The 26,599-nt window shown below is 44.4% G+C and overlaps 1 protein-coding gene across 6 annotated transcripts in view; it reads left to right on the top strand.

Annotated features, from left to right (window-relative positions):
- The window catches only part of LRRC24 (leucine rich repeat containing 24), a 432,693-nt gene that overhangs the window by 386,124 nt on the left and 19,970 nt on the right, over positions 1-26,599 (top strand). For 3 of the 6 annotated variants that reach the window (XM_068237890.1, XM_068237889.1, XM_068237891.1), the window contains 3 exons: positions 3,072-3,252; positions 18,804-19,082; positions 24,314-24,482. In XM_068237890.1, the coding sequence (XP_068093991.1) occupies positions 3,082-3,252; positions 18,804-19,082; positions 24,314-24,482 (619 nt within the window). In that variant the 5' untranslated portion in view covers positions 3,072-3,081. Of the gene's footprint in view, positions 1-1,634; positions 1,774-2,121; positions 2,214-3,071; positions 3,253-18,803; positions 19,083-24,313; positions 24,483-26,599 lie in introns of those variants that run through there. The other 3 variants (XM_068237887.1, XM_068237892.1, XM_068237888.1) reach the window with 3 other exon arrangements.

Raw genomic sequence — 26,599 nt, 5'->3', positions numbered from 1 at the left:
GTATATATATATAAATATATATAAATATACATATATACATCACTTTCTGGTTAGCAGCCTTGTTTGTTGTTTGTAAAAACTGCCTAGAACTGGCGATTAAAAGCCAGGATCACAGCGGAAACGGCAAAGAGGGATTCAGGACAGGAGATCACAGTGACTCGATTGGTGTTTTTTATTGTACAAATCGGACAGTACAGATTCTCTTTAACAGCTCGCTGCAGAGCCCTATAACTTAGTACACAAATGGACCCCCCCTTTTCTGCCCACCAACAGAGCTTTCTGTTGGTGGGCTCTGATCACTGCTGCCATTGCTTTTTTTTTTTGTTTATTAATTTAATTGTTATTTATTTCTTATTAAAAAAAATGTATTTCTTTTAAAACTTCTTCCTCCCCCAACAGCCAATCCCAGCGATCGTCTCTCATAGGTAACAGCCAATGGGCGACTCCAGGGGGTAGCTGAGTGACAGTGCTGTCCCCAGTCGTTTCAGTCTGCTAGCAATCACTGCTGGCAGACTGTGGACAGAGCTCCGCTCCATCACTCAAGTGGGAATGCGAGTACATCCAAGCGTGATCCTCTGCAATCACCTCCCCCAGGACTTGACGCCAATCGGTGTTATGGTGGCCATACATGGTACAATTTTTTCATTCCAATCTTACCATTTCTATGTAGTATAAGGGTAAATTTAGTGAATATACTGAAAGGATAATTTAGGCAGTTCCCTTATATTACATAGAAATGGTAAGATTGGATGAAAAAATTGTACCATGTATGGCCACCATTAGGCGGTCCTGGGGGAGCCACCTTGCTGCTGCCAATTGGCATTAGGCGGTTAATTGACAAGGGTCCATGTACACTAGCAACTGCAGATGACCTGCTAATGATTGAAACTGAACTGACATGCAACTGAATGTAAATGTCTATGTGTCTATGTCTACCGCCCTTTAAACTCGTATCTTAGTTTTGTGTTTTCCTTGTTAGTGGAGTTCAGATATGAAGCAACTCACAGTCTTCTCATGGTCTGCTAGTTTTTAGGCAGTAGGTTTTATTACGTCCTTGTCAACTTAATTCTTTGCGTGACAGATAAACAAGCCTTTAAATATCTTGAAATTTCAAAACCCTACAGCGCTGCACCTGACAGGGAAATAACCCTTTTAGCTTAAATGTTTTTCCGCTGCCATTAACTCGAAGCAATTTCTGAGCAGAAGCCAGCCAAGTAATATCAGAGTCACATCAAAAGTTAATGCAGTTATTTTTTTTTTGTTTGGTTGCTTTTTTTGAACAACAGCAGTTTTAATATCCAAAATCCAAAATGCTGCACTGCTCTTCACTCACATAAATAGCTTATGGGGCCTACTGTACTAGCCACCCTTTCCTGAAATCCCTGTCTCCATTTTGCACCAGTGCACGAGCAGTGACGCACGCTGCCATGACCGGATTTGAGACAAGGCTACAAAGGCCATGGCCTAGAGCACCAGGAAGCAAGAGGCAGGCAGCGGGCGGGCACACTAAAGTAATTAAACTGCCAAACATGTAAAACGTAGCAGTTACAAACACAGTCCGCGGCTGCCCTGCTTCCATAGGGGCGAGCAGTGGAGCACTGGTCCTGTTCCCCCCATTCTGTGCTCCGCCCAAGCACAGCACAGAATAGGGGGGGCAGTGTACAGGACCAGGGAAATACACAGGATGATGGAAGCACAAGACGAGAGCACAGAACCAGGGGAACAAACGGGACAGAGAGAGGACACAGGAAGGGTGGCACACTGGACGGGGAGGTTTGGGGGAGGTGGGGCTGGAGACAGTGGGCCTTGGCCTACTAAATCTGGCTATAGACACTACTACTATGTTTTGGTAGTTTAGTTTAGAGCCTCTTTAGTTTTAATGTTTTTGGTTATTTTTTAAATGTAATAGTCTGAAAAAAATAATATATTTTTTGTAAAAACTCTTTCATATGATTTTATGATATTGGATACAGGACCTCTGTCCTCTTGCATCCTGTGCTCAGATAATAATAATAATTTGCTGTTTTTCCACACGACTTGGCTGGTTCTTAATGAATGTGTTGCTTCAGTCTTTGATTGGCGGTCTCCACGGTGATTTGGGACAGTGTGTCAGGAGGTCACACACATGAGTCACCTCAGATGCCTGCAGAATTCAGATAGGAGATGTCCGGGAAGAATCTCACCAGTTCAGAAATAGCCAGAGAGGTGAAAATGTACAGAATATTAAGTATCTAAAACTAGTATAGCACATAGGACAGCTTACATAATTATTTTGATATACAGTATATTAACCTCCCTGGCGGGATGATTATTTCTCGTATTTTAGGTTCTAAAAGTGGTGCAATTTTTTCGTAGGCTTTTAAGTCAATGGGAACTGTATTCTAAAAGAAAAAAGCCAGATACTAGCCTAAGGAAAGGGAAGGTTCTGGTCCTATAGATCTCTGGGTCCTATAAAGCCTTCCCTCTCCTCTCCCGGGAGCTCCTCCGTTTGACTCCCCCGCCGTGGGAACTTCAGGTGTTTTTTTCGGGAGCAACTTCGGAAGGACTTCACCAGGAATCATCAGTGATCCATACTCACTTCTCTATAAGAAATATTTTTATTCAAAATCCCAGAGGGAATAGCATATCATAGCGGTGTCTCTCGGGCCTGGATGGCTGCTATTTGGATACCCGAGCGGCGTCGCGCTCTCCAAGCTCACTGATGATTCCTGATGAAACATACATTTAAGCGAGAGTCCCACCTGACCAGGAGATGGTTTATATCTGGTGAGCCTCCGTTTTTGGGGTGGTGGGATCAAGTTTGAAAGCGCGTATTGGCACTTCCACTGAATGGTGAAGTGTGTTGTATGAAGCCATACAGTTTTACACTATGAAGAGGTGTTTTTCTCATAGGTTGTAAAGAAGGTGTTTTAGAGTGTGCAGTGGACTTGTATACGTCTGCCATATCTTATGAGATACCCAAAAGGTGAAGTCCAGGCTAAGTAATATCTGCTACATTTCGTGCTGCCATGTTGAATAAGGTCACGTGACTGGCGGGTTACTCTAACGTAGTGTTTCTTCTCTTCCTGCAGCCACAGTAAAATGGCCTCATCCGATCACTCGTTCATCATCATCATCGCCTTCTTCCTCCCGACATTCCTGGCCCTCCGCGCTCAGCCCTGCCCCTCAGAGTGCCGCTGTTACAGCATGACTGTGGAATGTGGATCCAAAGGACTGAAGACCATTCCATCCAATATCCACCCCTCCACTCAGGTATGCCTTTCCTACTCTCTGTCCATTTATATACAGTACCTATGTATGCCATGTGCAAAGAGTCATGCAGTTGTAACACACAGCAACCAATCAAAAAACAAGTGTTTTTATGATTACAGTTGTGTCATGCACCCACATTTTTGGAAAGGTCACAAAAGCCCGGGCCTTGGGCGGCAGTAGCTCAGGGGGAGCTCCTGAACAGGAGAGGTGTTGCTACAAATGAAAGAAAATTGGGAGCAACACATGGAAAGGGGAAACTGATGCCCAAGGGAGCTGTTCGTGAAGGAGAGGGGCTATAGTACATTGATGACGGGGCTGCCCATGGAATGGGAGAGGCACATGAAAGGGGAGCCAAAACATACTTAGCCTAGGGGCACAAAAACTATAAATACCACCTTGTTTGTGGGTACTGAAAACACTCAACTACTAATTACCATTTCAGCAGTTATTGATGTTGCCCAGTAGAAAAAGTACAACAACTGGCTCCGTTTATTATTTAGACATCCCCTAAAAAAAAAATCTGCTTTTGCCCCTAAATGTAGGAACTGAGTTTTAAAGCCCTCATTCAGCTTCCCATTTATTTATTTTTTTATCCCCTTGGTAATATGATTATTTACGGATTTTAGGATATAAAAGCGGCGCAATTTTTTTACAGGCTTTTAGACCCTAAAACCACACAGCAGAGTGATCTGAAGCAGCCCCAGCACAGACTCACCTCCCTGAGGTCCAGCGCTGCAGTTCTCCCTCTGTCCTCCGGGCGGTGCTGTAACCTTTTAGTGAGATCGCTGTCTGTCATCAGGACAACAAATGGTGATCTCACCTGAGGGATGCAGAGACTCGAGGACAGGAAGGAGAATGGCTGCTGGAGTCTGGATCCCACAGGAGGTGAGTTAAAAAGCCCGCTACGCGCTATGCTCCACGATACCACATATCAGGCTCGGGGTTATCACTCCTGCCTTGTTTTTTCTATCCCGAGCCTGACTCGTTTTAACTGCCAAGGAGGTTAAATGTAGGATACTAAATTTGCATCAAGAAGCAATACGCGAAGTTCTGTGCAGTGCCTGTCTGTATCTTGGCTTCAATCCACTAAGACCTGTTCAGTAACCATTTCATGAGGTTTAAAAAAAATGAGGAGAGGAGTAATTTGCACACATGTGATAATAGTTCAGTAATTTACTGAAAAATTACAGGACAAATCACAAAGATTTCATGCCTTGTTTCAATCCGTATTTTAAGTATTTCTTTTGGTATTTGATGGATAATTGCAGTGCAGGGAAAATGGATGTAAGATGTGATAGAGATGGCATTTGGTTTTAATACTGAAAAGTAAAGTGCAAATCCAAGGTGCATAAATTAACATAACATTTGTATCAGCTGAAATCCATTAGGATCTTATTAACCCTTTTTAATCACTACATAATAATATTTGGAAATTAGGGAATATGTTTTTCTTATTAACTTTCTTATTTTCCTAAATACATAGTTTCATTCATTTTCACCTTTTCTCTGCTCTGTTTAATTTGTTTTTGCCTTTGCTCTGCTCTGTTTAATTCATGTTCACCTTTTCTCTACCCTGTCTTCTCCCTTCTTTAATTGCTGTTTGCTGGTTACTGACAGCTCCAGGCTGGAGATAAAAGTTTAGTTTTCCTTGCGGTAACAGCCTTAGTGAATTCACGTTTCATTTTATTGGCTAGACAGCTGTTAAAACTCCTCCCACATCCCATCCTCAACCACATGAGATAGTGTTAATTAGGGAGGAGGTGGAAATAGGCCGCAACCAGTCTCCTTCTGTGGACCGATCATGTGATGCCCTCCCTCCTCCTCCTGCGTCTGAGTTTAATACTTTTGGGTCAGCACTGCAGCCTAGCAAAGTTGTTTTCCTTGTTCCTGCTCACTGTGCAAAAAAGCAGCTAAGTAATGGAGCAGTGAGAAATGGCTTGTTATTGCAGGCGAGGGCAGGGTGGTGAGAGGTGCACACGGATTTTAAAAAACACACTGGGGAGGGTGTTGGTAGGGGTTAAATACAGGGACATAACTACGTTGGGCCAGAGCCCCCACAGATGTTTGTTGCCCTTCCCCCCAACCTCCATCACTGGGGACCCCAACTTTCATCACAGGGGAGGTGGGAGCAACCTGGGAGCTGCTGTGGGGGGGCTTCTGCCTGCCCCCTGCAGGCGACCTGTGCCCGCTCAGCCACTCACCGATGCTCCGGGGTCCCACTTTCACTTTGGGCAGCTTCAGTGCACTACGCCTGCACGTCCCTGGCTGCGTGCGTCCTCGTTTGCGCTCCTATAGCTAGGAACACAATAGATATTTTCTTGTACTGTGCCTGTGCAGGACGCTCTTGGCTACGGGAATGCATGCGAGGATACATGTGGCCAGGGCGCAGTGGAGATCGACTTAGAAGTCTGCTTCCACTGCATGAAGAAAATTAGCCGCCACGGTGGAACGGAGGATCGGTCCAGGACGGCGTGGGCACAGGTTGGCTGCAGGGGGGCTGGCAGAAGCCCCAGGTAAGAGAAACTGTTATTTTTTTTACTTTATTTCAGTTCTCCTTTAAACATTGAGGCTAAACTGGGGTTCTAAATCTCCCGTTCAAGCTTCAATATTTTCTGACGTCCTTGCAAGCGCTTTATTGAAGAATTTGTGTCTGTAGTGAAGCATCTTGAAGAGGTTGGAGTTAAATAAATCACTCTTTTTCAATCCACAAAAGAATGTTTATTGTAGCAGTGTGTCGAAGGAGAGAGTACATTGTCAGTGTACAGTTATGCAATAATGATGCAGCAATCACAGGCAGGCGGGATACCGCGTACTACTGAATACAGTGAGATAAAACAGCAGAAAGAAAGGAGAAAGACACAGCTGTAAACCGGAGATAACACACTTATAATAACGTTACCTTACAGAAAATACAACTAAATGATACTTTTATTATACCTTCACAGCCTTTTGATCATAGTTCTTCTTACTAACACTTTCCGCAGTTCTACTTCTCATTGAGAATGCTGTGTTGCAATTTTCTGATCCTCCAATACTATATAGCGCTTTAACCCTGCCACTATACTGTAGTATTAAACGTCTACAGAAACCTTATACAGTATAAATTCCATTCAACTCAATCAACCCTGCCTGGATGACAGATCCACAAGCGGCCAAAGTTTCTCACGCTTTGCAATATTGACAAATATGTGATGGGCTAGTGTACCAGGTCCCAGACAATATTATCAGAAGCCCCTGATCTGCATATGCTTGTTCAGGGTCAGATCAGCAGGACTGCCAGGCAGGCATGAGCTTACGAGTTCCGCGGAAGCTAATTTTCCGAAATTCCGCCGGGATTGGGTGTTCCTCATTGTACCGCGGAATGCAGAAATTACAAATCTGTTGTCGGAATATGCGAAATACCGTGAATTCGGAATCAGAATTTTTTGACCAATCAGGAGATGCGGAATTAGTTGACCAATCATGATCAGCTGGTGAAATCACTTGCAAATTCTTGCTGATGCTGACGTCACTTCTCCTGTCCTGGTAACTCTCTTCACTATCGCCGTCCACATGCACTCAGGGACTCCTGGCTGGAAGTGACATCTGCGAACTTCCGCCTGGGCGCCACCCAATTACTCCGCACTACAAAAGAAACGGATTTCCGCAAAAAACGAAAGTACTTTTTTTAGCCAAATTTAAAAAGTACAAATCAACTTTATTAACAATAGACTATTATCAACAGTATTGATGATCATCTTAAATTTCAGATACAAAAACGATGTTTGAAATGAGCGACTGAGTAATTCCTCCGAAATTTACGGAAATCTATTTAAAAATTACGAAAAATGTACCCGGCGGAATTACACGGAATTCCGCCGGAATGTAGCGGAATTACGCCGGAATGCAGCGGTAGCGGAATTTCGCTATGACGGTATGCGGAATTACCGCGGAATCGGAAATGGGCTCTTCCGACCATGCCTGCTGCCAGGCAACCGGAATTACTTAAAAGGAAATCAATATGGCAGCCTCCATATGCCTCTTGTTTCAGTTGTCCTTTAAAGCAGAGCTACAGTCTGGGAGGACATGCTGTCAAAACACACACATGCAACAAGAGCGCCAGGGGAAAGTGGAATGCCAGGAGAAACTGCTTGTAGAATTTTGTAAAATTACTGATATTCTACTATTGGGCACTGGCTAATACCGATAGTAGAATATTGGTCATTTTACGGATACTCTGCTATTGCTCTACCTAGCCTTCCTCTCACACTAAACCTCCCCTTTAGTTACTCCTAACACTAACCTACCCCTATTTACGCCTAACACTATCCCATCTGCCCCCTCTCCCGCTTCAACCTATGGTTAATACTTAAGTAACAATGTAGGATGCCCCGATAACTTACCCCACTGCTATTTGTCCTTCCACTGCTAATTTCCTCCTTTTATGCCACTATCTGTCCCTCCGCTGTTATTTCCAGCACTTCGGCTATCCTGTTGTCTCTGTCTGTCAAATTGTCCACTGGGTGTCGATATAGCCCCAATAACATTGTGGTCTATTGGCGGTGCATGAATTTCCAAATGGCCATGGCCCATTTTTTGTCTTCCAACTCTTCTTTTGCTATATAATCTGCTTGTCTAATGCTTGGAATACACGGTCCGTTTCTGAGGCAGATAGATGATCATTTCTGACATGTCCGATCTCCCGCACGATCGTTTTGCCGCTCGATTTCTCAAAGAAGTGAATAGAAAAAGATAAGAAAAACGAGCGGAAGATAAGAGAATCGACTGCAGAATCGAGCGGCAAAAATGATTGTGCGCAGAATCAAGCAGCAGAAACGAACCGTGTAATCCCAGCATTAGATCCAAAGTAATGTTATCTGTGTTAGTGACTGGTTGGGTTGCTCTTACTGAGTAGCTACTCAGAATTAAAGTTTAAATTAGTCAGCACTGCCAGCGGGAGAGGGGGGTTACCTTACCCATGCTTCTTCTGTTAGTCGATGCGCTCCATTCGCATCCCGCATTCAGCCTGGAAGGAGGAAGCATGGGAGTGACGTAGAACACGACGTGGGACGGGAATGTAGCGCATCGTCTAACAGTGGTGGCATGGGTAAGTTATCCCCCCCTCTCTCCCACGGGCAGCGCTGGCTAATTTAAATTTTGATTATGAATAGCTACGAATGGTAAGAGCAACCCTAGAGACTGGAAGCAGCCACCTTGCATAATGATGTAATGTCCAGTTCAGTGCTTACCTTGCGCACAGGAGCTCTCTGCTATAAACTGGCCTTCTATCGCCTGCAGTCAGAGATGAAACAACAGTCTGGAACAGATCTTGTGTTGAATCCTGAGTGCAGATATGTGTAAATACAGATGGAGGGCTGCACCGGAAAGCCACCAGCAGGATCGTGCCCAGGCCTCAACCCCAGTACCTCCTGGGGAGCGCAAGCACCAGAAAACGAATGGGGTCTGCACCGCTCAAATGTATTTAAAGCTTTTTATTCAAAAGTAAAGAATGGCAGCAGGACAGACCGCTGTTTTGGGACAAGCCCTTCCTGCTAATGCAGTTTGAGGTAGGGCTTGTCCCAAAAACAGAGGTTTCTGGTGCAGATATATGTAATACATGTATTGTATGGCACCTCCTTGGCCCCTATTGATAATATGGGAAAAGACAAGCTCTTGTGACAGCCAGAAGCAAAAAGCCACTTACTATTGAAGATCTAGCTTGCAGCTATAAGCCGGATTATCTGTAATCGCAGTTCTTGTTTGGGTCCGTTCCTTAAATGATTATCTTGCTTCTGAAGCTTGATAGTGTTGCGATGCATTTTCTTTAATAGGCCAACGTCCCCTCTCAGGAGTATTCCCTGGTGTTTCAAGTAAGCTGAGAACTGGGGATCTACAAGAAATGTACATCGAACATTGGATGATTATGCCAGACATGCCAAACAGTCAACGTATTCCGTGATGATGACAAAAATACAAAATCAACACGCAGTGCTATTTACTTAGAGTTCTATTTATAGACTGTGGAGATCTGAAAACCCTCCACTATTTGCAGCAAATGTGCAGTGATTTTTTTTTAAAGAAGTTAGATACTCACCTATGAAGATGGAAGGCTCTGGATCTCGTAGATCCAGGGTCGGATTTACCATAAGGCACTGTAGGCACGAGCCTACAGGCCCCTGATCATGGAAAGACAGCTCAGTCCTCTCCTTGAGTGCCTCCTTCCCTCTTTCCCTATGCAAAGTCCCGAGCAGAGCGTAAATGAGAGGTTAGGCGCCCAGCTCTCGGCATTCCACTGACGAGATCCCCCTTCAGCCTGAGGCACTAGTAGCTACCGCTTAATACTGACGTAACTCTGCCTACTAAATACTAAGGGACACCTGTAACTGCCTATTAAGGGCAAAGGAAGTAAGGGAGAAATCACAGCTGGACCAGCCAGCACACTTGCGATGCGGTTCGGCGGGGGTTTGTAGGTTCATGGGGGGCGAAGTCTAAGGTGCCAGGACATCTGTGCCGATAGGCTCCTGTGAGGTAAATCCGGGCCTGCATAGAGCCTCCCCTGTCCCCTCTCTGTGTTCTCATTCCAGCGAAGCGATGTCCCCGGTTCAAATCTGCTGCCCCCGGGAGCCCTCAGAAGTACTCATGTTCCCATGTGCTTCTGAAGACAGGCGGCTCGCTGTTCAGTACTTTGTGCTTCCGATGCCTTCCGAGGATCCTTAAAGGCGTATTCCACCAGTTGGTTAAAAACCTGTAACGGGGTGACAACACTGGAATGAGTGGACCAAGCGAGGATCAGGAAGGCTCTGTAGGATCCAGAGTCTTCACTGTCCATAGGTGAGTATCAAACTTTTTTTTTCTTAGCTTAAAGAAAACCTGAGATCAGGGCAGATTTCCCATAAGGCACTGTAGGCACGTGCCTACAGACGCCCGATGATGGAAAGGCAGCTCCCTCCCTTCCCCTAGAGCCTCCCTCTTTCCTTCCCTATGCAGAGACCCGAGCAGAGCGTAAATGAGAGGTCACTCACCCAGCTCTCAGCAATCCACTGACAAGACCTACCTCTGGCTAACTAATGCTACTAGACATCTGTAGCAAGGAAACTAAGGCAGAAGTGACAGCTGGGACAGCCAGTACACTTGCGGTGCAGTTTGGCAGGTGTTAGTAGGTTCATGGAGGGTGAAGTCTAGGCTGCCAGGACATCTGTGCCTATAGGCTCCTGTGGTGTAAATCAGAGCCTGCCTGAGATGGTTAATAGTGGTGTATTTATACTTACCTGGGGCTTCCTCCAGCCCCCTGTGGGCCGTGGGCTCCCTCGCCATCCTCCTGGGCCGCTCCATTCTCTTATCATCATAATCTGTCTGGTCATGCTCTTCTGCGCATGCGTTGCTCGGCCACGAGCATGCTCCCATTGCGTTTCCGCAGCCAGGAGCCGCTACTGGGCGCATGAATGCAGGGGCCACGCATGCCAGCGGTGATAATGAGAGAACAGAGCAGCCAGAGAGGAGAGCAAGGGAGGCCACAGACCACATGGGGCTGGAGGATGCCCCAGCTAAGTATAAATACACCACTATTAACCATGCCAGGTATACTTTTAGTATCACTTTAACATCTGATAGTCATCAGTTATTATTTAATCATTCTATAATGTTAACTTCATAAAAAGGTGGCCTGATCTTTTTTTCTTATTTTTTTTTTCTGATTTGCATACAAGGTGTATGACTTGTTGAAATAGTGTAACATGTAAAATATCAGGAAGTGCATTTACCTGGTCCATTTTCACGCTGCATACAATTTACATTAAATTTGTCTGCAAGTTGGAAAATATCTCTTATGAGTACATGTTCTTTTATTCGTCACCTGTGTCTGATAAATCCCCAGAACAATAATCTCAGAGCTTTGTAAAGAACTGAGCTTTGTAATTACATGAGGATGATGAGATTTCAAAGTTGCACTCATAAATACTTATTGTGAGCAAGAGAAAACAGAATGCATTTAGATCAGCCTTTCTCAACCCTTTCCACCCTAGAGGAACCCTGCAAATACGGTAACTTTTGTATCTCAAGGAACCCTGCAAACAATTTTTTAATCTCGAGGAACCCCTGCATTTATTTTTCCGCAGGCATGGTCTTTAAAAGTAGGTGAGGCTGTTTATTTCACTACCCTCTATTACACTACCGCTCATTATACTGTCTCCTTATCCTAGTGCTCTTTATTAATGTGCTCATTATTATTCTGACCCCAGTTTAGTGCATCTTTACTTTACAGTACCCCTTATTATAAGGATGCTCTATTATACTTTCCCCGCGATGGGGGGAAATGCCAGGAAACGCCTGCAGAGCACTCAAGGAACCCTGGTTGAGAAAGCCTGATTTAGATTTTTTTTTTTTATCTCAAATATGGTTTTGAAAAAATGGGAAATTACTCACACACTTAAAGTGGAACTTTTCTGAAAATAACTTCATGAAAAAAATGCTTATTTTTATTTTCTGTCAGATTTCTACTTCCTACTGTACGTGGCAGCAACATAGGAGAAAAGTAATTTATGGCTCATTTTACTCTGGAACAAAAACGTACTTCTTATTTCTCTATGTTTGCACATATTTTAACCTCCTTAGCGATATGGACGAGCTCAGCTCGTCCATTACCGCCGGAGGGTGCCGCTCAGGCCCTGCTGGGCCGATTTTGCTCAAATAAAAAGGCGCACACGCAGCCGGCACTTTGCCAGCCGCGTGTGCTACCTGATCGCCGATCCGCCGCGTGCAGCGGCGAAAAAGGGTCCCCCCAGCCGCCAGGGCCCAGCGCAGCCGGAACAAACAGTTTCGGCCAGCGCTAAGGGCTGGATCGGAGGCGGCTGACGTCAGGACGTCGGCTGACGTCCATGACGTCACTCCGCTCGTCGCCATGGCGACAAGGAAAGCGAAACAAGGAAGGCCGCTCATTGCGGCCTTCCTTGTTACTTCTGATCACCGGAGGCGACCAGACGTACGCATCGGGAGCGCCCTCTAGTGGGCTTTCATGCAGCCAACTTTCAGATAGCTGCATGTAATAGTTTTTTTTTTATAAAAAAAAAAACCCTCCCGCAGCCGCCCTGGCGATCTTAATAGAACTAAATCTTACAATTTTTCGCCATAGTGCCCCTTTAATGTCAAAATGGGTAAGACAAAAGATTTAAGTGACTTTGAACGAGGGATGATTGTCGGTGCAAGAAGAGCTGGGGCTAGCATCTCCGGAACGATGACTCTTTTAGTTTTCTTGCCCAACAATATCTCAGGTGTTTAGAGAGTGGCAGTTGAGAAAAAAACTTCAAGCCATGAGGACTAGTCTAGTATAAAAAAAAAAAAGGTGAGTAGCACGTATAGTCCGCAGCAACAGAAGGGCAACAACATGACAAATTACAGCTGAAATCAATGCAGGTGCATCACAAAGTCGCAACATACAACACGACGGCCTTTGCAAAAGATGCGCTTTAGCAGCAGGAGACCATCAAGAGTGCCTTCGCTATAACAGAAAAATAGGAAAAGACGTTGTGGGCACTTGCCACTGTGCTTGATCGGTCTCAAATTGGTTTGAGAAACCAGGATTTTTTTAGCCACTCAGTATATACAGTGTATATACAGTATATACCGGTGTGTGTGTATATATATATATATATATATATATATATATATATATATATATATATATATATATATATATATACACACACACACACACAGTGGGTTGCAAAAGTATTCGGCCCCCTTGAAGTTTACCACATTTTGTCACATTACTGCCACAAACATGCATCAATTTTATTGGAATTCCACGTGAAAGACCAATACAAAGTGGTGTACAGGTGAGAAGTGGAACGAAAATCATACATCATTCCAAAATTTTTTACAAATAAATAACTGCAAAGTGGGGTGTGCGTAATTATTCGGCCCCCTGAGTCAATACTTTGTAGAACCACCTTTTGCTGCAATTACAGCTGCCAGTCTTTTAAGGTATGTCTCTACCAGCTTTGCACATCTAGAGACTGAAATCCTTGCCCATTCATCTTTGCAAAACAGCTCCAGCTCAGTCAGATTAGATGGACAGCGTTTGTGAACAGCAGTTTTCAGATCTTGCCACAGATTCTCGATTGGATTTAGATCTGGACTTTGACTGGGCCATTCTAACACATAGATATGTTTTGTTTTAAACCATTCCATTGTTGCCCTGGCTTTATGTTTAGGGTCTTTGTCCTGCTGGAAGGTGATCCTCCGCCCCATTCTCAAGTCTTTTGCAGTCTCCAAGAGGTTTTCTTCCAAGTTTGCCCTGTATTTGGCTCCATCCATCTTCCCATCAACTCTGACCAGCTTCCCTGTCCCTGCTGAAGAGATGCAACCCCCGAACATGATGCTGCCACCACCATATTTTGACAGTGGGCATGGTGTGTTCAGAGTGATGTGCAGTGTTAGTTTTCTGCCACACATAGCGTTTTGCATTTTGGCCAAAAAGTTCCATTTTGGTCTCATCTGACCAGAGCACCTTCTTCCACATGGTTGCTGTGTCCCCCACATGGCTTGTGGCAAACTGCAAACGGGACTTCTTATGCTTTCTGTTAACAATGCCTTTTTTCTTGCCACTCTTCCATAAAGGCCAACTTTGTACAGTGCATGACTAATAGTTGTCCTATAGACAGAGTCTCCCACCTGAGCTGTAGATCTCTGCAGCTCGTCCAGAGTCACCTTGTTCAGCCTGTAAGTTTAGGTGGATGGCCTTGTCTTGGTAGGTTTACAGTTGTGCCATACTCCTTCCATTTCTGAATGATCACTTGAACAGTGCTTTGTGGGATGTTCAAGGCTTTGGAAATCTTTTTGTAGCCTAAGCCTGCTTTACATTTCTCAATAACTTGATCCCTGATCTGTGTTCTGTGTTCTTTGGACTTCACGGTGTTGTTGCTCCCAATATTCTCTTAGACAACCTCTGAGGCCCTCACAGAGCAGCTGTATTTGTACTGACATTAGATTACACACAGGTGCACTCTATTTAGTCATTAGCACTCATCAGGCAATGTCTATAAAACAACTGACTGCACTCAGATCAAAGGGGGCCGAATAATTATGCGCACACCACTTTGCAGTTATTTATTTGTAAAATAATGTTTGGAATCATGTATGATTTTCGTTCCACTTCTCACTTGTACACCACTTTGTGTTGGTCTTTCATGTGGAATTCCAATAAAATTGATTCATGTTTGTGGCAGTAATATGACAAAACGTGGAAAAATTCAAGGGGGCCGAATACTCTTGCAACCCACTGTATGTATATATATATATATATATATATATATATTTACCCCAAAAGTGTTTATTAAAACTGCTATAACGAATGCAATTTAGATAGATCATTTGGAGTTTAATGAAGTAAACTTTAATTCCAGCACAACTACATCAGAAACAACAAGCAGGAAAGGTGATGTTTGGTTTGCGCTTTGATCTTTGCATAAACAAGACTAATTAAGGTTGGATCTTCTGTCTTCTCTTTCATGCGCTGGTGTCACTGACCTTCAAACAGCAGCAGTGACTCCATGATGGAGGTGACAGTAGCTGCTTCTGTCTTCTCTTTCATACGCTGGTGTCACTGACCTTCACACAGCAGCAATGACTCCATGATGGAGGTGACACTAGCTGTGTGTTGGCTCTCTGCATGTATAACTTATAGCGCACATGTAGATGAGATTGAGGATTACTGTAGTGATGAACACTATACATTAATAATGGAAGCTTGAAGGGTAAACATCATGCATTAATAATGTGCTGAAGATGAGCTGCTCTGGATGGTGGTGAGCTCCCAAGGGTTTCCCACCTCACCCCTGATGTCTATATCATAGCATGACTTCCATCCTCAAGTCTTCAGTTAGGAGTCACCATAGAGCCAATGGCAATGCATATTTTCAGTAAAGAGGAGGGGTGAGACACATGAGAAGTCTTATATATGTGAATGCAAGGAGGTGATTCTAAAGGAGAACAAACACAGGTCATGTGCAGATCTGAGATTGCGGTTGGGTTGGTATCTGGAAACTAGTGAGGAGATGTACAGGGGAGTGAGATTGTGGAGAGCTTTGTAGTTAGGGTTAAGAGTTTAAAATGACCATGCACGATACAATAAAATGATCCAATTTTATGGCAATTCGATAAAAAAGATCGGATTTCCAGTGTGATTGTCAATTTATTAATACATACCTCCAACCAATTTTCTCAGTTTCCAATCATTTTTATTATAATTGAGGAAAATGTTAACACGTGTGTGGTACATTGGTCAGATGTTTGAAATGTTACAACCAGTCAGAAAAATTGATTTCAACTCTTGAATTGAACAGATATTTAAAAAATTGTATGGTGTGTGGCCACCTTTACAGAGAGAAGCAACAGATGAAGAGCGGGAAGAGAGATGAATGAGACGAGCAGCTGAGTTCAGTACAGATTGGAGCGGTGCCAGCCAGTTAGTTGGTAGTTCACAAAGCAATATATAACAATAGTCTAAACAAGATATTATAAGAGCATGTATTAACATTTTAGTATTGTCCTGAGTGAGAAAAGGTTGGATGCAAGATATGATTTTGAGTTGGAGATGACAGGAGCTGGTTAGGGAGTAAGGAGACCTTGGGCAAGACTTTCTAACACTGCTACTGCCTTCTGAGCGCCCCCTCAGTGGCTACAGCTCTCAACGGCTTTGAGTCCAACAGGAGAGAAGCGCTATACAAATGTGGTGGTTTTTTGTATAGCCGAGTACCATATATCCGCTACATTGCAACCAAGTACCGTATATCAGCTACACAGTATTAACCAAGTACCATATATCAGCTACATAGTGTTAACCAAGTACCATATATCAGCTACATAGTATTAACCACGTACCATACACAGTATCAGCTACATAGTATTAACCAAGTACCATATATCAGCTACATAGTATTAACCACGTACCATACACAGTATCAGCTACATAGTATTAACCAAGTGCCATATATCAGCTACACAGTATTAACCAAGTGCCATATATCAGCTACATAGGTGTTAACCATGTACCATATATCAGCTACATAGTATTAACCAAGCACCATATATCAGCTATAGTCTTTAGCCAAGCACCAAATATCCTTCCATGTTTGGAGCATCACTAAGTTGCATGATGCCTACATGGGTCCAGGAAGTTTCGGCCAGTGAGATGTTGATGGACTGGTAATAATTTTTGTGTCCTTTACAAATATATTTTGAGAAAAAAACAGTTTTTCTATATAAACTATCAATTTCTAATTGGTGCCCAAAAACTCATTGATATAGGTTATGCAGGGCTGAATTTACCATAAGGCACTGTAGGTACATGCATACTGGCGCCTGATGATGGAAGTTACTCGCCCTGCTCTCGGCATTCCACTGACCAGATCTCCATTCAATCAGGGGCACATCTAGTTACTTAATACTGAGGTTCTTCTAGATATCTAATACTTTGGGGGGACCTCTAGCTACTTAATATTGAGGGTACTTCTGGCTAACTAATATTATGGGGCACCTGTAGCTACCTATGATGGGAAAGGAAGTAAGGGAGAAGTGACAGCTGGGACAGCCAACACACTTGCAGTGCAGTTCGGCGGGGTATGTAGGTTCATGGAGGGTGAAGTCTAAGTAGGGTTGCCAGGTCGGCTGATGGAGAAAACCGGACAGGGGGTGGAGTTAGGGGTGGAGTTAGGGGCGGAGTCAGAAGCACACTTTTATGTAGAGTGGGGCTAAGCAATGGGCTTTTTTAAAAAAAAATTTATAGTATTTATATCGCACTGACATCTTCTGCAGCACATTACAGAGTACATAGCCATGTCACTAACTGTCCTCACCAGTAGTACTGGTCCAGTGCACAGAAAAAAGACAGTTTTTCACCAGTAACTGCACATAAGAGACAGCTTTTCACCAGTAAATGCACATTATAAGAGACACCTTTTCGCCAGTAAATGCACATAATAAGAGACAGCTTTTCCCCAGTAAATGCACAAGAGACAGCTTTTCACCAGTAAATGCACATAATAAGACACAGCTTTTCACCAGTAAATGCACATAATAAGAGACAGCTTTTCACCAGTAAATGCACAAAAGAGACAGCTTTTCACCACTAAATGCACATAATGACAAACAGCCAGTGTTCCCAGTATATGTAGCCAGGGATATATGTGCCCAGTATATGTAGCCAGGGGGTATATATGTCCCAGTATATGTAGGCAGGGGTGTAAATGTCCCAGTATACGTAGGCAGGGGTATATATGTCCCAGTATATGTAGCCAGGGGGTATATGTGCCCAGAATAGGTAGCCAGGGGGTATATGTGGCCAGAATAGGTAGCCAGGAGCTATATGTGCCCAGAATAGGTAGCCAGGGGCTATATGTGCCCAGAATAGGTAGCCAGGGGCTATATGTGCCCAGAATAGGTAGCCAGGGGCTATATGTGCCCAGAATAGGTAGCCAGGGGCTATATGTGCCCGGAATAGGTAGCCAGGGGCTATATGTGCCCGGATAAAAGGTAGCCAGGGGGTATATGTGCCCAGAATAGGTAGCCAGGGGCTATATGTGCCCAGAATAGGTAGCCAGGGGGTATATGTGCCCGGAATAGGTAGCCAGGGGCTATATGTGCCCAGAATAGGTAGCCAGGTGCCCCCCGCACCCCCCCCCCCACCCCCCCCCGCAGGAGGAGAACAGTGCAGCAGAGAGAGAGCTGGGAGCAGCGGTGGAGAAGGGGGGCAATCTCCCCCCCTTCCCTCACCTTAGGGTGCTCTCTCTCCCCCGCTGTCTCCTCCAATATGATGTGCAGGCTGGCGGGTGGCTGCGGGCGGAACTTACCTCTGTGTCGCAGGCGCCGGAAGTTCGGGTCCCGCAGCCGCTGAGATTCGACTCAAAAAAGATCCGGATCAAAGATTCGAATCATTCATGAGCCGGACAACACTATTCAGACTGATTAGTGTTGTCCGGCTCATGAATGATTCGGATCTTTGATCCGGATCTTTTTTGAGTCGAATCTCAGCGGCTGCGGGACCCGAACTTCCGGCGCTGGAGCGACACAGAGGTAAGTTCCGCCTGCAGCCACTCGCCAGCCTGCACATCATATTGGAGGAGACAGCGGGGGAGAGAGAGCACCCTAAGGTGAGGGAAGGGGGGGGGGAGATTGCCCCCCTTCTCCACCGCTGCTCCCAGCTCTCTCTCTGCTGCGCTGTTCTCCTCCTGCGCTGCGAGGGGGGGGGGGGCTCTAAACCGGACAACTTAATTGTCCGGTTTAGCATGCCTTTTTGCACCGGACACAGCGCACAAAAACCGGACTGTCCGGTGTAAAACCGGACACCTGGCAACCCTAAGTCTAAGGTTCCAGGACATCTGTGCCTATAGGCTCCTGCAAGGTGAATCCGGGCCTGAGGTGAGGTTATGATCTTCCTGTTCATGAGATTGGAGTAGGGAGAGAAACTGTGCCTTGCCTGGGGCACCAAGATGTTCAGAAACTACCCTGGCTACATGTATGTTACAAAAAGGGGGAGCAAATAATAGTAAAAGTGACATCTGTGCCCTTCCTTTCCACAGACTGTTTTCCTGCAGGATAATGCCATATCCCAGATCCAGCAACAGGACTTGTCTCCTCTCCTCGGCCTTCAGTACCTCTATATCCAAAACAACAGCATCTCTGGCCTGGAGCCCGGAGCCTTCAAGTCCCAGCAGCACCTGGTGGAACTGGCGCTCAACGGGAACCGGATCCACCTCATCAACAGCAGCATCTTCAAAGGTCTGGAGCACCTGAGAGTCCTGTACTTGGCAGGAAACCAGATCACCCGACTTGTGTCCTACACCTTCTCCGACTTGCAGGTAAACATCACTGTGCTGTGAATGGGGTTTAACCAAAGTTTTTTATATTTGCTTTATTTTAAGAAAAGTCCAGACATCCATTATTGAAGGGAGTCTGAAGCGAGTATAAAAAAAAAAAAAACAGATATTCACCTAAGGAGAGGGAAGACTATGGGCCTGATTCACAAAGCGGTGCAAACTTTTTCGCGGACTTTTGCGCGCGCAAAGTGCCGCGATTCGCGCGATCGCAGACTTTTGCGCGCGCAATTTGCCGCAAATTGCGCGCGCAAAAGTCCACGATCGCATGAATCGCGGCACTGCGCGCGCAAAAGTCAGCGAAAAAGTTTGCACCGCTTTGTGAATCAGGCCCTATGGGTCCTAAAGAGACTTTACGTTCCTCCTACAGTCCCTGCGTTCCAGTGCTGGATGCCCTGTTAGTAGTCTCTGACCGAAGCAGTCGGAGACTGCTATATCCTATCACTTCCGCCGCAGTGGGAGGCTTCAACAATTTTCAGGAGCCCGAGTGCTCTCGAAGATAGCCGCTCCGTGCTGCGCGAGATTGCATCGGAGACTGCTAACTGAGAATCCAGCGCTGGAACCGTAGGAGAAAGTGGGATGCAAAAGTTTGGGCAACTTTGTTAATCATCATTATTTTCCTGTATAAATTTTTGGTTAAAAAATGTCAGTTAAACATATAACATAGGAGACACACACAGTGATGTTTGAGAAGTGAAATGAAGTTCATTGGATTTACAGAAAGTGCGCAATAATTGTTTAAATAAAATTAGGCAGGTGCATACATTAGGGCACTGCTGTCATTGTATTAATTCCAAAACCTTTAGAACTAATTATTGGAACTCAAATTGGCTGGGTAAGCTCAGTGACCCCTGACCTACATACACAGGTGAATCAAATTATGAGAAAGAGTATTTAAGGGGGTCAATTGTAAGTTTCTATTCTCTTTTAATTTTCTCTGAAGAGTAGCAACATGAGGGTCTCAAAACAATTCTCAAATGACCTGAAGACAGATTGTTCACCATCATGGTTTAGGTTAGGGGAAGGATACAGAAAGCTGTCTCAGAGATTTCAGCTATCTATTTCCACAGTTAGGAACATATTGAGGAAATGGAAGACCACAGGCTCAGTTCAAGTTAAGGCTCGAAGTGGCAGACAAAGAAAAATCTTGGATAGACAGAAGTGACAAATGGTGAGAACAGTCAGAGTCAACCCACAGACCAGCACCAAAGACCAACAACATCATCTTGCTGCAGATGGAGTCACCGTGCATCGTTTAACCATACAGCACATTTTAAACAAGGAGATGCTGTATGCGATAGTGATGCAGAGGAAGTCTTTTCTCCACCCACAGCACAAACAGAGCCGCTTGAGGTATGCTAAAGCACATTTGTACAAGCCAGCTTCATTTTGGAATAAGGTGCTTTGGACTGATGAAACTAAAAGTGAGTTATTTGGGCATAACCAAGGGTGTTATGCATGGAGGAAAAAGAACACAGCATTCCAAGAAAAGCACCTGCTACCTACAGTAAAATATGGTGGTGGTTCCACCATGCTGTGGGGCTGTGTGGCCAGTGAAGGGACTAGGGATCTTGTCAAAGTTGAGGGACACATGGATTCCACTCAGTATCAGCAGATTCTGGAGACCAATGTCCAGGAATCAGTGACAAAGCTTAAGCTGCACCGGGCCTGGATCTAAGGTATTCATGCAGAGGAACAAGTACAATGTCCTGGAATGGCCATCTCAGTCCCCAGACCTGAATATAATTGAAAATCTGTGGTGTGAGTTAAAGAGAGCTGTCCATGCTCAAAAGCCATCAAACCTGAATGAACTAGATATGTTTTGTAAAGAGGAATGATCCAAAATACCTTCAACCAGAATCCAGACTCTCATTAAACCCTACAGGAAGTGTTTAAAGGATGCAATTTCTGCAAAAGGAGGATCTACTAAATATTGATTTCATTTCTTTTTTGTGTGTTGCCCAAATTTATGCACCTACCTAATTTTGTTTAAACCATTATTGCACACTTTCGGTAAATCCAATAAACTTCATTTCACTTCTCAAATATCACTGTGGTTGTCTCCTATATGATATACTTAAGTGAAATTTTTTATCATAACAACCAACGATTTATACAGGAAAATCATGACAATTAACAAGGTTGCCCAAACTTTCGCATCCCACTGTATCTGTTTGTTTTTGATTGATACTTGCTCCTGACTCAGTTTAACCACTTCAGCCCTCGGTCGTTTTCACTTTATGCATCCGAGCAATGTTCACTTCCCATTCATTAGCCTATAACTTTATCACTACTTATCACAATGAACTGATCTACATCTTGTTTTTTCCGCCACCAATTAGGCTTTCTTTGGATGGTACATTTTGCTAAGAGCTACCTTACTGCAAATGCATTTTAACAGTAAGAATAAGAAAAAAAACTGAATTCAATATTTCTCAGTTTTCGGCCATTATAGTTTTAAAATAATACATGCCTCCATAATTAAAACCCACGTATTGTATTTGCCCATTTGTCCCGGTTACTACACCGTTTAAATTATGTCCCTATCACAATGTATGGCGACAATATTTTATTTGGAAATAAAAGTGCATTTTTTCCGTTTTGCATCCATCACTATTTACAAGCTTATAATAAAAAAAAAAATAGAAATATTTCATCTTTACATAGATATTTAAAAAGTTTAGACCCTTAAGTAAATATTTGTGTTTTTTTTTTTTTTAATGTGTTTTTTTTTAAATTATTATTATTATTATTATTATTAAACATTTTATTGGGGGTATTTTTGGGAGGGTGGGATGTAAATAGTATTTTTTTTATGTAAATATATGTTTATTTTTTTTTATTTTTTTTTTACGTAGATGCAGTTTTACTTTTTTTTTGTTTACATGACGTCACTCTAAGCGTAACATGTACACTTAGAGGGAGGTAGGGGGGCGTAGGAGGCAGAAAAAGCAAGGCTTCCGAGAGAAGCTGACACTTTTTCTGCGGGGGAGAGGAATCAGTGATCGGGCACCATGGCCCGATTCATTGATTCCTGGGCTAATGATCGTGGCCGGGAGCACACGTGCAATCGGACGCGGGAGCGCACATGGCCAGAGCTACGTCCAGGAGAAGAAAGTGGTTAATGGATAAGTGAACCTCCAATTTTATCTCTTTAAATCCTGTCACCATGCAAGAAAAGGAAAAAAAATACTTTTCAAGCACAGCTGTTATTTGGAGTATAAAAGCAGTGGTTTTAACCTACCTACATGTTTTCAATCTTTGTCACCTGATATGCTCTTTAGTGTTTTCAAAACATTTTATTAAGTGGTACTTTTCAATACAGAAAGGCATTTTTAAGTGTACAGAGTTCAACATACCACCATTTTAAACTAAATAAGCACTTCTCTATATTGTATTATAAGTACTGTGTATAATATGGAATTCTATGTGCTCTTATTATTTAAAACATAAGTGAAAGAAAAAAAAATATATAACCTAGGGTAGCAGCTTTGGAACAAGCACATTTAAGACCTGCTGTTGGCAGTGCAATGTGCTCTGTTCTCTCTTCTCTGGAGGGGGCGGGCATAGGAGAATGGACGAATCAAATCTTAGACTTAAAGGAAATCTTTGAGGAAAAAAATGCCACAAATAGGTACTCAACTTGGAAGATGGAAGCCTCTGGATCCTATAGAGTACAGGTGTGGAACTCCAGGCCTGGAGGGCCAGATCCATGTCAGTGTTTAGGATGGACTGAAAAAGAGAGAAATGTCTCCTACCTGATGGACCGCACCTTTCCTAATTCAGATCCATTTATTTATTTATTTATTTATTGTATTTATAACGCGCCAACATATTACGCAGTGCTGGGCATTAGTTTAGGTTACAGACAATATTTAGGGGTGACATACAGCAATATGACAATACAGGAATACAAGAAAGACCAGATCACACACCATAGTATGAGTACAAGGTAATGCTTAGTCAGGCACTGGATGGAGCATGGAGATTAGGCAAGTTAGGTCCACTCAGATGCATAGCATGGGTTCACAGTAATGGAGGTGCATGATCAGGTAGGACACAAAGGGAGGACCCTGCCCAAAGGCTTGCAATCTAGAGGGAGAGATAAGGACACGAGAGGTAGGGGACCAGAGTTCAGCTGTGGGTTTAGAGCACTTGTGAGGGGTAGTAGGCCAGAGTGAAAAGGTGAGTTTTGGGGGCTTTCTTGAAGATGTTGAAGGAGGGGGCTGCCCTAATGGGTGGAGGTAGGGAGTTCCATAGTGTTGGAGCAGCTCTTGAGAAGTCCTGGAGGCGTGCATGGGACTGGGTGATGCGGGGGGCGGTTAGGCGAAGTTCATTGGAGGAGCGGCTAGGTGTGTACCTCTGAGTAAGATCGGAAATGTAGGTTGGACATCAATTCATTTCAGCTGTGTCAAAAATGTGTGAGGACCTCGGCCCTCCAAGGACCAGTTTGACATCCCTGGTATATAGAGGCTCCCCCCGTCCTCCTCTGGCGGGCTGTTCCAGGCTCCAGCACTATCCCCGCCACCACCAAACCATCTACAAAGGCTTGTCAAAGACTTGCGCATGCGCAGTAGTATGGAGCAGCTTGAGCCTCGGCATAACATCGTTTCTGTGGTACTGTACATGCTTGAGCCGTATGTGCATGTGCAGTAGCACCAACCCGACTGGGCACTGCTATTTACGCCAAAGCCCCGGCGGATTCATGCTACTGCAAAGGTGCAGTGCTACTAGCATCAGTAGGAGACAGTGCTGGGTCAACGAGGTGGATGGAGAAGGGGGAAGGCTCTACCGAGGTATCTAACTTTTTAATTTTTAGAAATCAAAGATCACCTCGAGTGAGAAGAATATAAAGGCTGCCATGTTTATTTATTTTTATCCAATGCACATTGCCTGGCTGTCTTCCTGATTCTCTGTCTTTATTACATTTAGCCATAGACCCTGAATAAGCATGCCGATCAGATGTTTGGCTGATGTTTGACTGTATTTGCCGCATGCTTGTTTCAGGTATGTGATTCAGACACTACTGATGCCATAGTGATCAGCAGGGCTGCCAGACAACTGGCATTGTTTAAAAAGAAATAAAAATGTCAGCCTCCATATTCATCTCACTTCAGGTGTCCTTTAAAGAATAAGTAAATAATTGCAGCTTTACTGTTAATTTGCCTTTTTGGGGCTAAGGCCAGGTTTGCTTTCATCTGACTCTTTTATTGCAGAGGCTGCAGGAGCTGCACTTGCAGGAGAATAACATAGAGGCTCTGCAGGAACAAGCGTTCTCCGGACTCTCCTCGCTCGCTCTGCTCGACCTCAGCAAGAACAGTCTGCGGACAATAAGCCGCGGCGCTCTCCGGCCGCTCATCAGCCTGCAGGTCCTCCGTCTGACAGGTAATGAGTGCGCCCCCTTGGGGTTTGCTAGTCTAAAAAAAGTGACAATGGCCTATCATCTGCAATTATCTGAAAATAGATGATGCAGAAGAAGACAAGGTAACAGATAATGATGAGACTGACATCTCCCACAGCGCTTTACAGATGACTGTGCCCGGGAGGAGCTCATAGTTTAATCCTTGGCATAGCATAAATGTACACACACACACGTCGGATTTGCACAAACGACCCATCGTTTGGACGTCCAAATGACCGGTCGTTTGCACGTCAAATCGGGCGTGTGTACAGTCTGTCATCCGGCTGATAAGACCGGGCTTGAGCGATCCACCGAGTGGATCGTTCAAGTCCGGTCTTATCAGCTGAACAACAGACTGTACACACGCCCGATTTGACGTGCAAATCCGACGTTTGTACGCACCTTTAAGGTGCGTACACATGTCTGATTTTATGCCCGATTGTGGTTCAAACCGGACGTTTGAACGACTTGTCATTCAAACAAAAAGTAATTCAGACTCCTTGTACACAGACAACAAATCGTTTGAAATGCTAATTACAGCTAATTTACATGTCGCTTGACTGGTCAATGGACTTGATAGAACAATGGACTAGATCAAATTACTGATCAAACGACTTGTTGTTTGAAAGTCTATTAGTTTGACAGTAAAAAATAGACATTCAAACAACAAATCCTTTGATCAGCAATTTAATCTAGTCCATTGTTCTATTCAGTCCATTGTCCATTATCAAGTTAGTTAAACGACATGCAAATTAGGTAAATTAGCATACCTAACGACTTGTTGGTCAGTGTGCACATGATGTTTAAACGACTTGTTTGAACTTCAAGTCGTTCAAATGACCGGTTTCAACAATAATCAGGCGTAAAGTTGGATGTGTGTACGCACCTTAAGTCCACGGATCTGCCAAGCGGACAGGGCCGGATTTAGGACAAGGCCTGCCAGGCCATGGCCTAGGGCACCGCAGGAGCAAGGGCACCAAAGCAGCAGGCTGACCTTATGCAGCATTTGCAAACTTGCAAATGCTGCAATGCAGGGAGATCAGGCGAGCGCTGATCACGGCACTCTGTACACGTTTGCATTGTGGCCGGCGGGTATGGACTTGGGCGGCATTGGAGACATAGCGGAAAAGGAAGCTTCTGCACTTGAGATGAGCAGAGAAATGAGTGACAATGATGGCTGCTGTGGTGTGAAGGCGAGCGGGCTACCTATACTAAAAGGAAGGGGGAGGGATTAAGGGAGTCCTCTGGCTACCTATACTAGAGGGAAGGGGGGGGTCATCTGGCTACCTATACTGAAGGGGGCGGCTGGTGACAGCGGCCTTGGGCAGTAAAGAGTACAAATCCAGCCCTGCAAGCGGATCAGTAAAAACTGCTGCTATCAGTACGATCGTTCGTACACACGCCAAACTTTCGTTCAAACGACCGGTTTGAACGACAAGTCGTTTGGAAATATCAGATTTGTGTACGTACCTTAAGTCCTTTTTTAAGGGGTGGGGGGTGGGGGGACCAATTAACCTATCAGTATATTTTGGGATTGTGGGAGGAAACTTGCACAGAACACATACAGACTCAATAAAGATACTGTAAATGTCCTAGCTGAGGGTCAGGCCTGGGACTCTGGCACTCCTAGGTGAGAGCGCATTCCTCTAAACACTGTGCCTTCCCGATTGTGATTGAAATGGTAACCACAATATCTACAGGCTCCATAGTGCAAATTAGCAGACAGTGGTAAAGTACCAAAGAAAAAGTCACTCAAGAGTAACTATACACATACATTGTTACATAGATGCATAGATACATTTTTTGATGGACACGCATATGATGACAGTGGGCCGTTGAGGGTTTGTGATGGGGGGGGGGGTGCAGAGTTGAGGAGCTGGATGGCGTCGGGGAAGAAAAGTTATTGTGTCTGACTGTCCTGGTGGAGATAGGCCTATAGTTGGTGACCCCAAGGGGTTCTTTGCTCTCCTGGTAGCTGTGGATCACAATCTGGAGGAGTAATGGAGGCTGGCTGAGGGGAGGGGGGTTACTGATGATTCGCTAAGCAGACATGCTCCAAATAACATAAGTGGGCAGTAGGGCCCCAAAATACTATAATACT

The sequence above is a fragment of the Hyperolius riggenbachi genome, chromosome 5, assembly GCF_040937935.1.
Source record: "Hyperolius riggenbachi isolate aHypRig1 chromosome 5, aHypRig1.pri, whole genome shotgun sequence".
Lineage (NCBI taxonomy): Eukaryota > Metazoa > Chordata > Amphibia > Anura > Hyperoliidae > Hyperolius > Hyperolius riggenbachi.
This window is presented reverse-complemented; position numbering and strand designations above follow the sequence as displayed.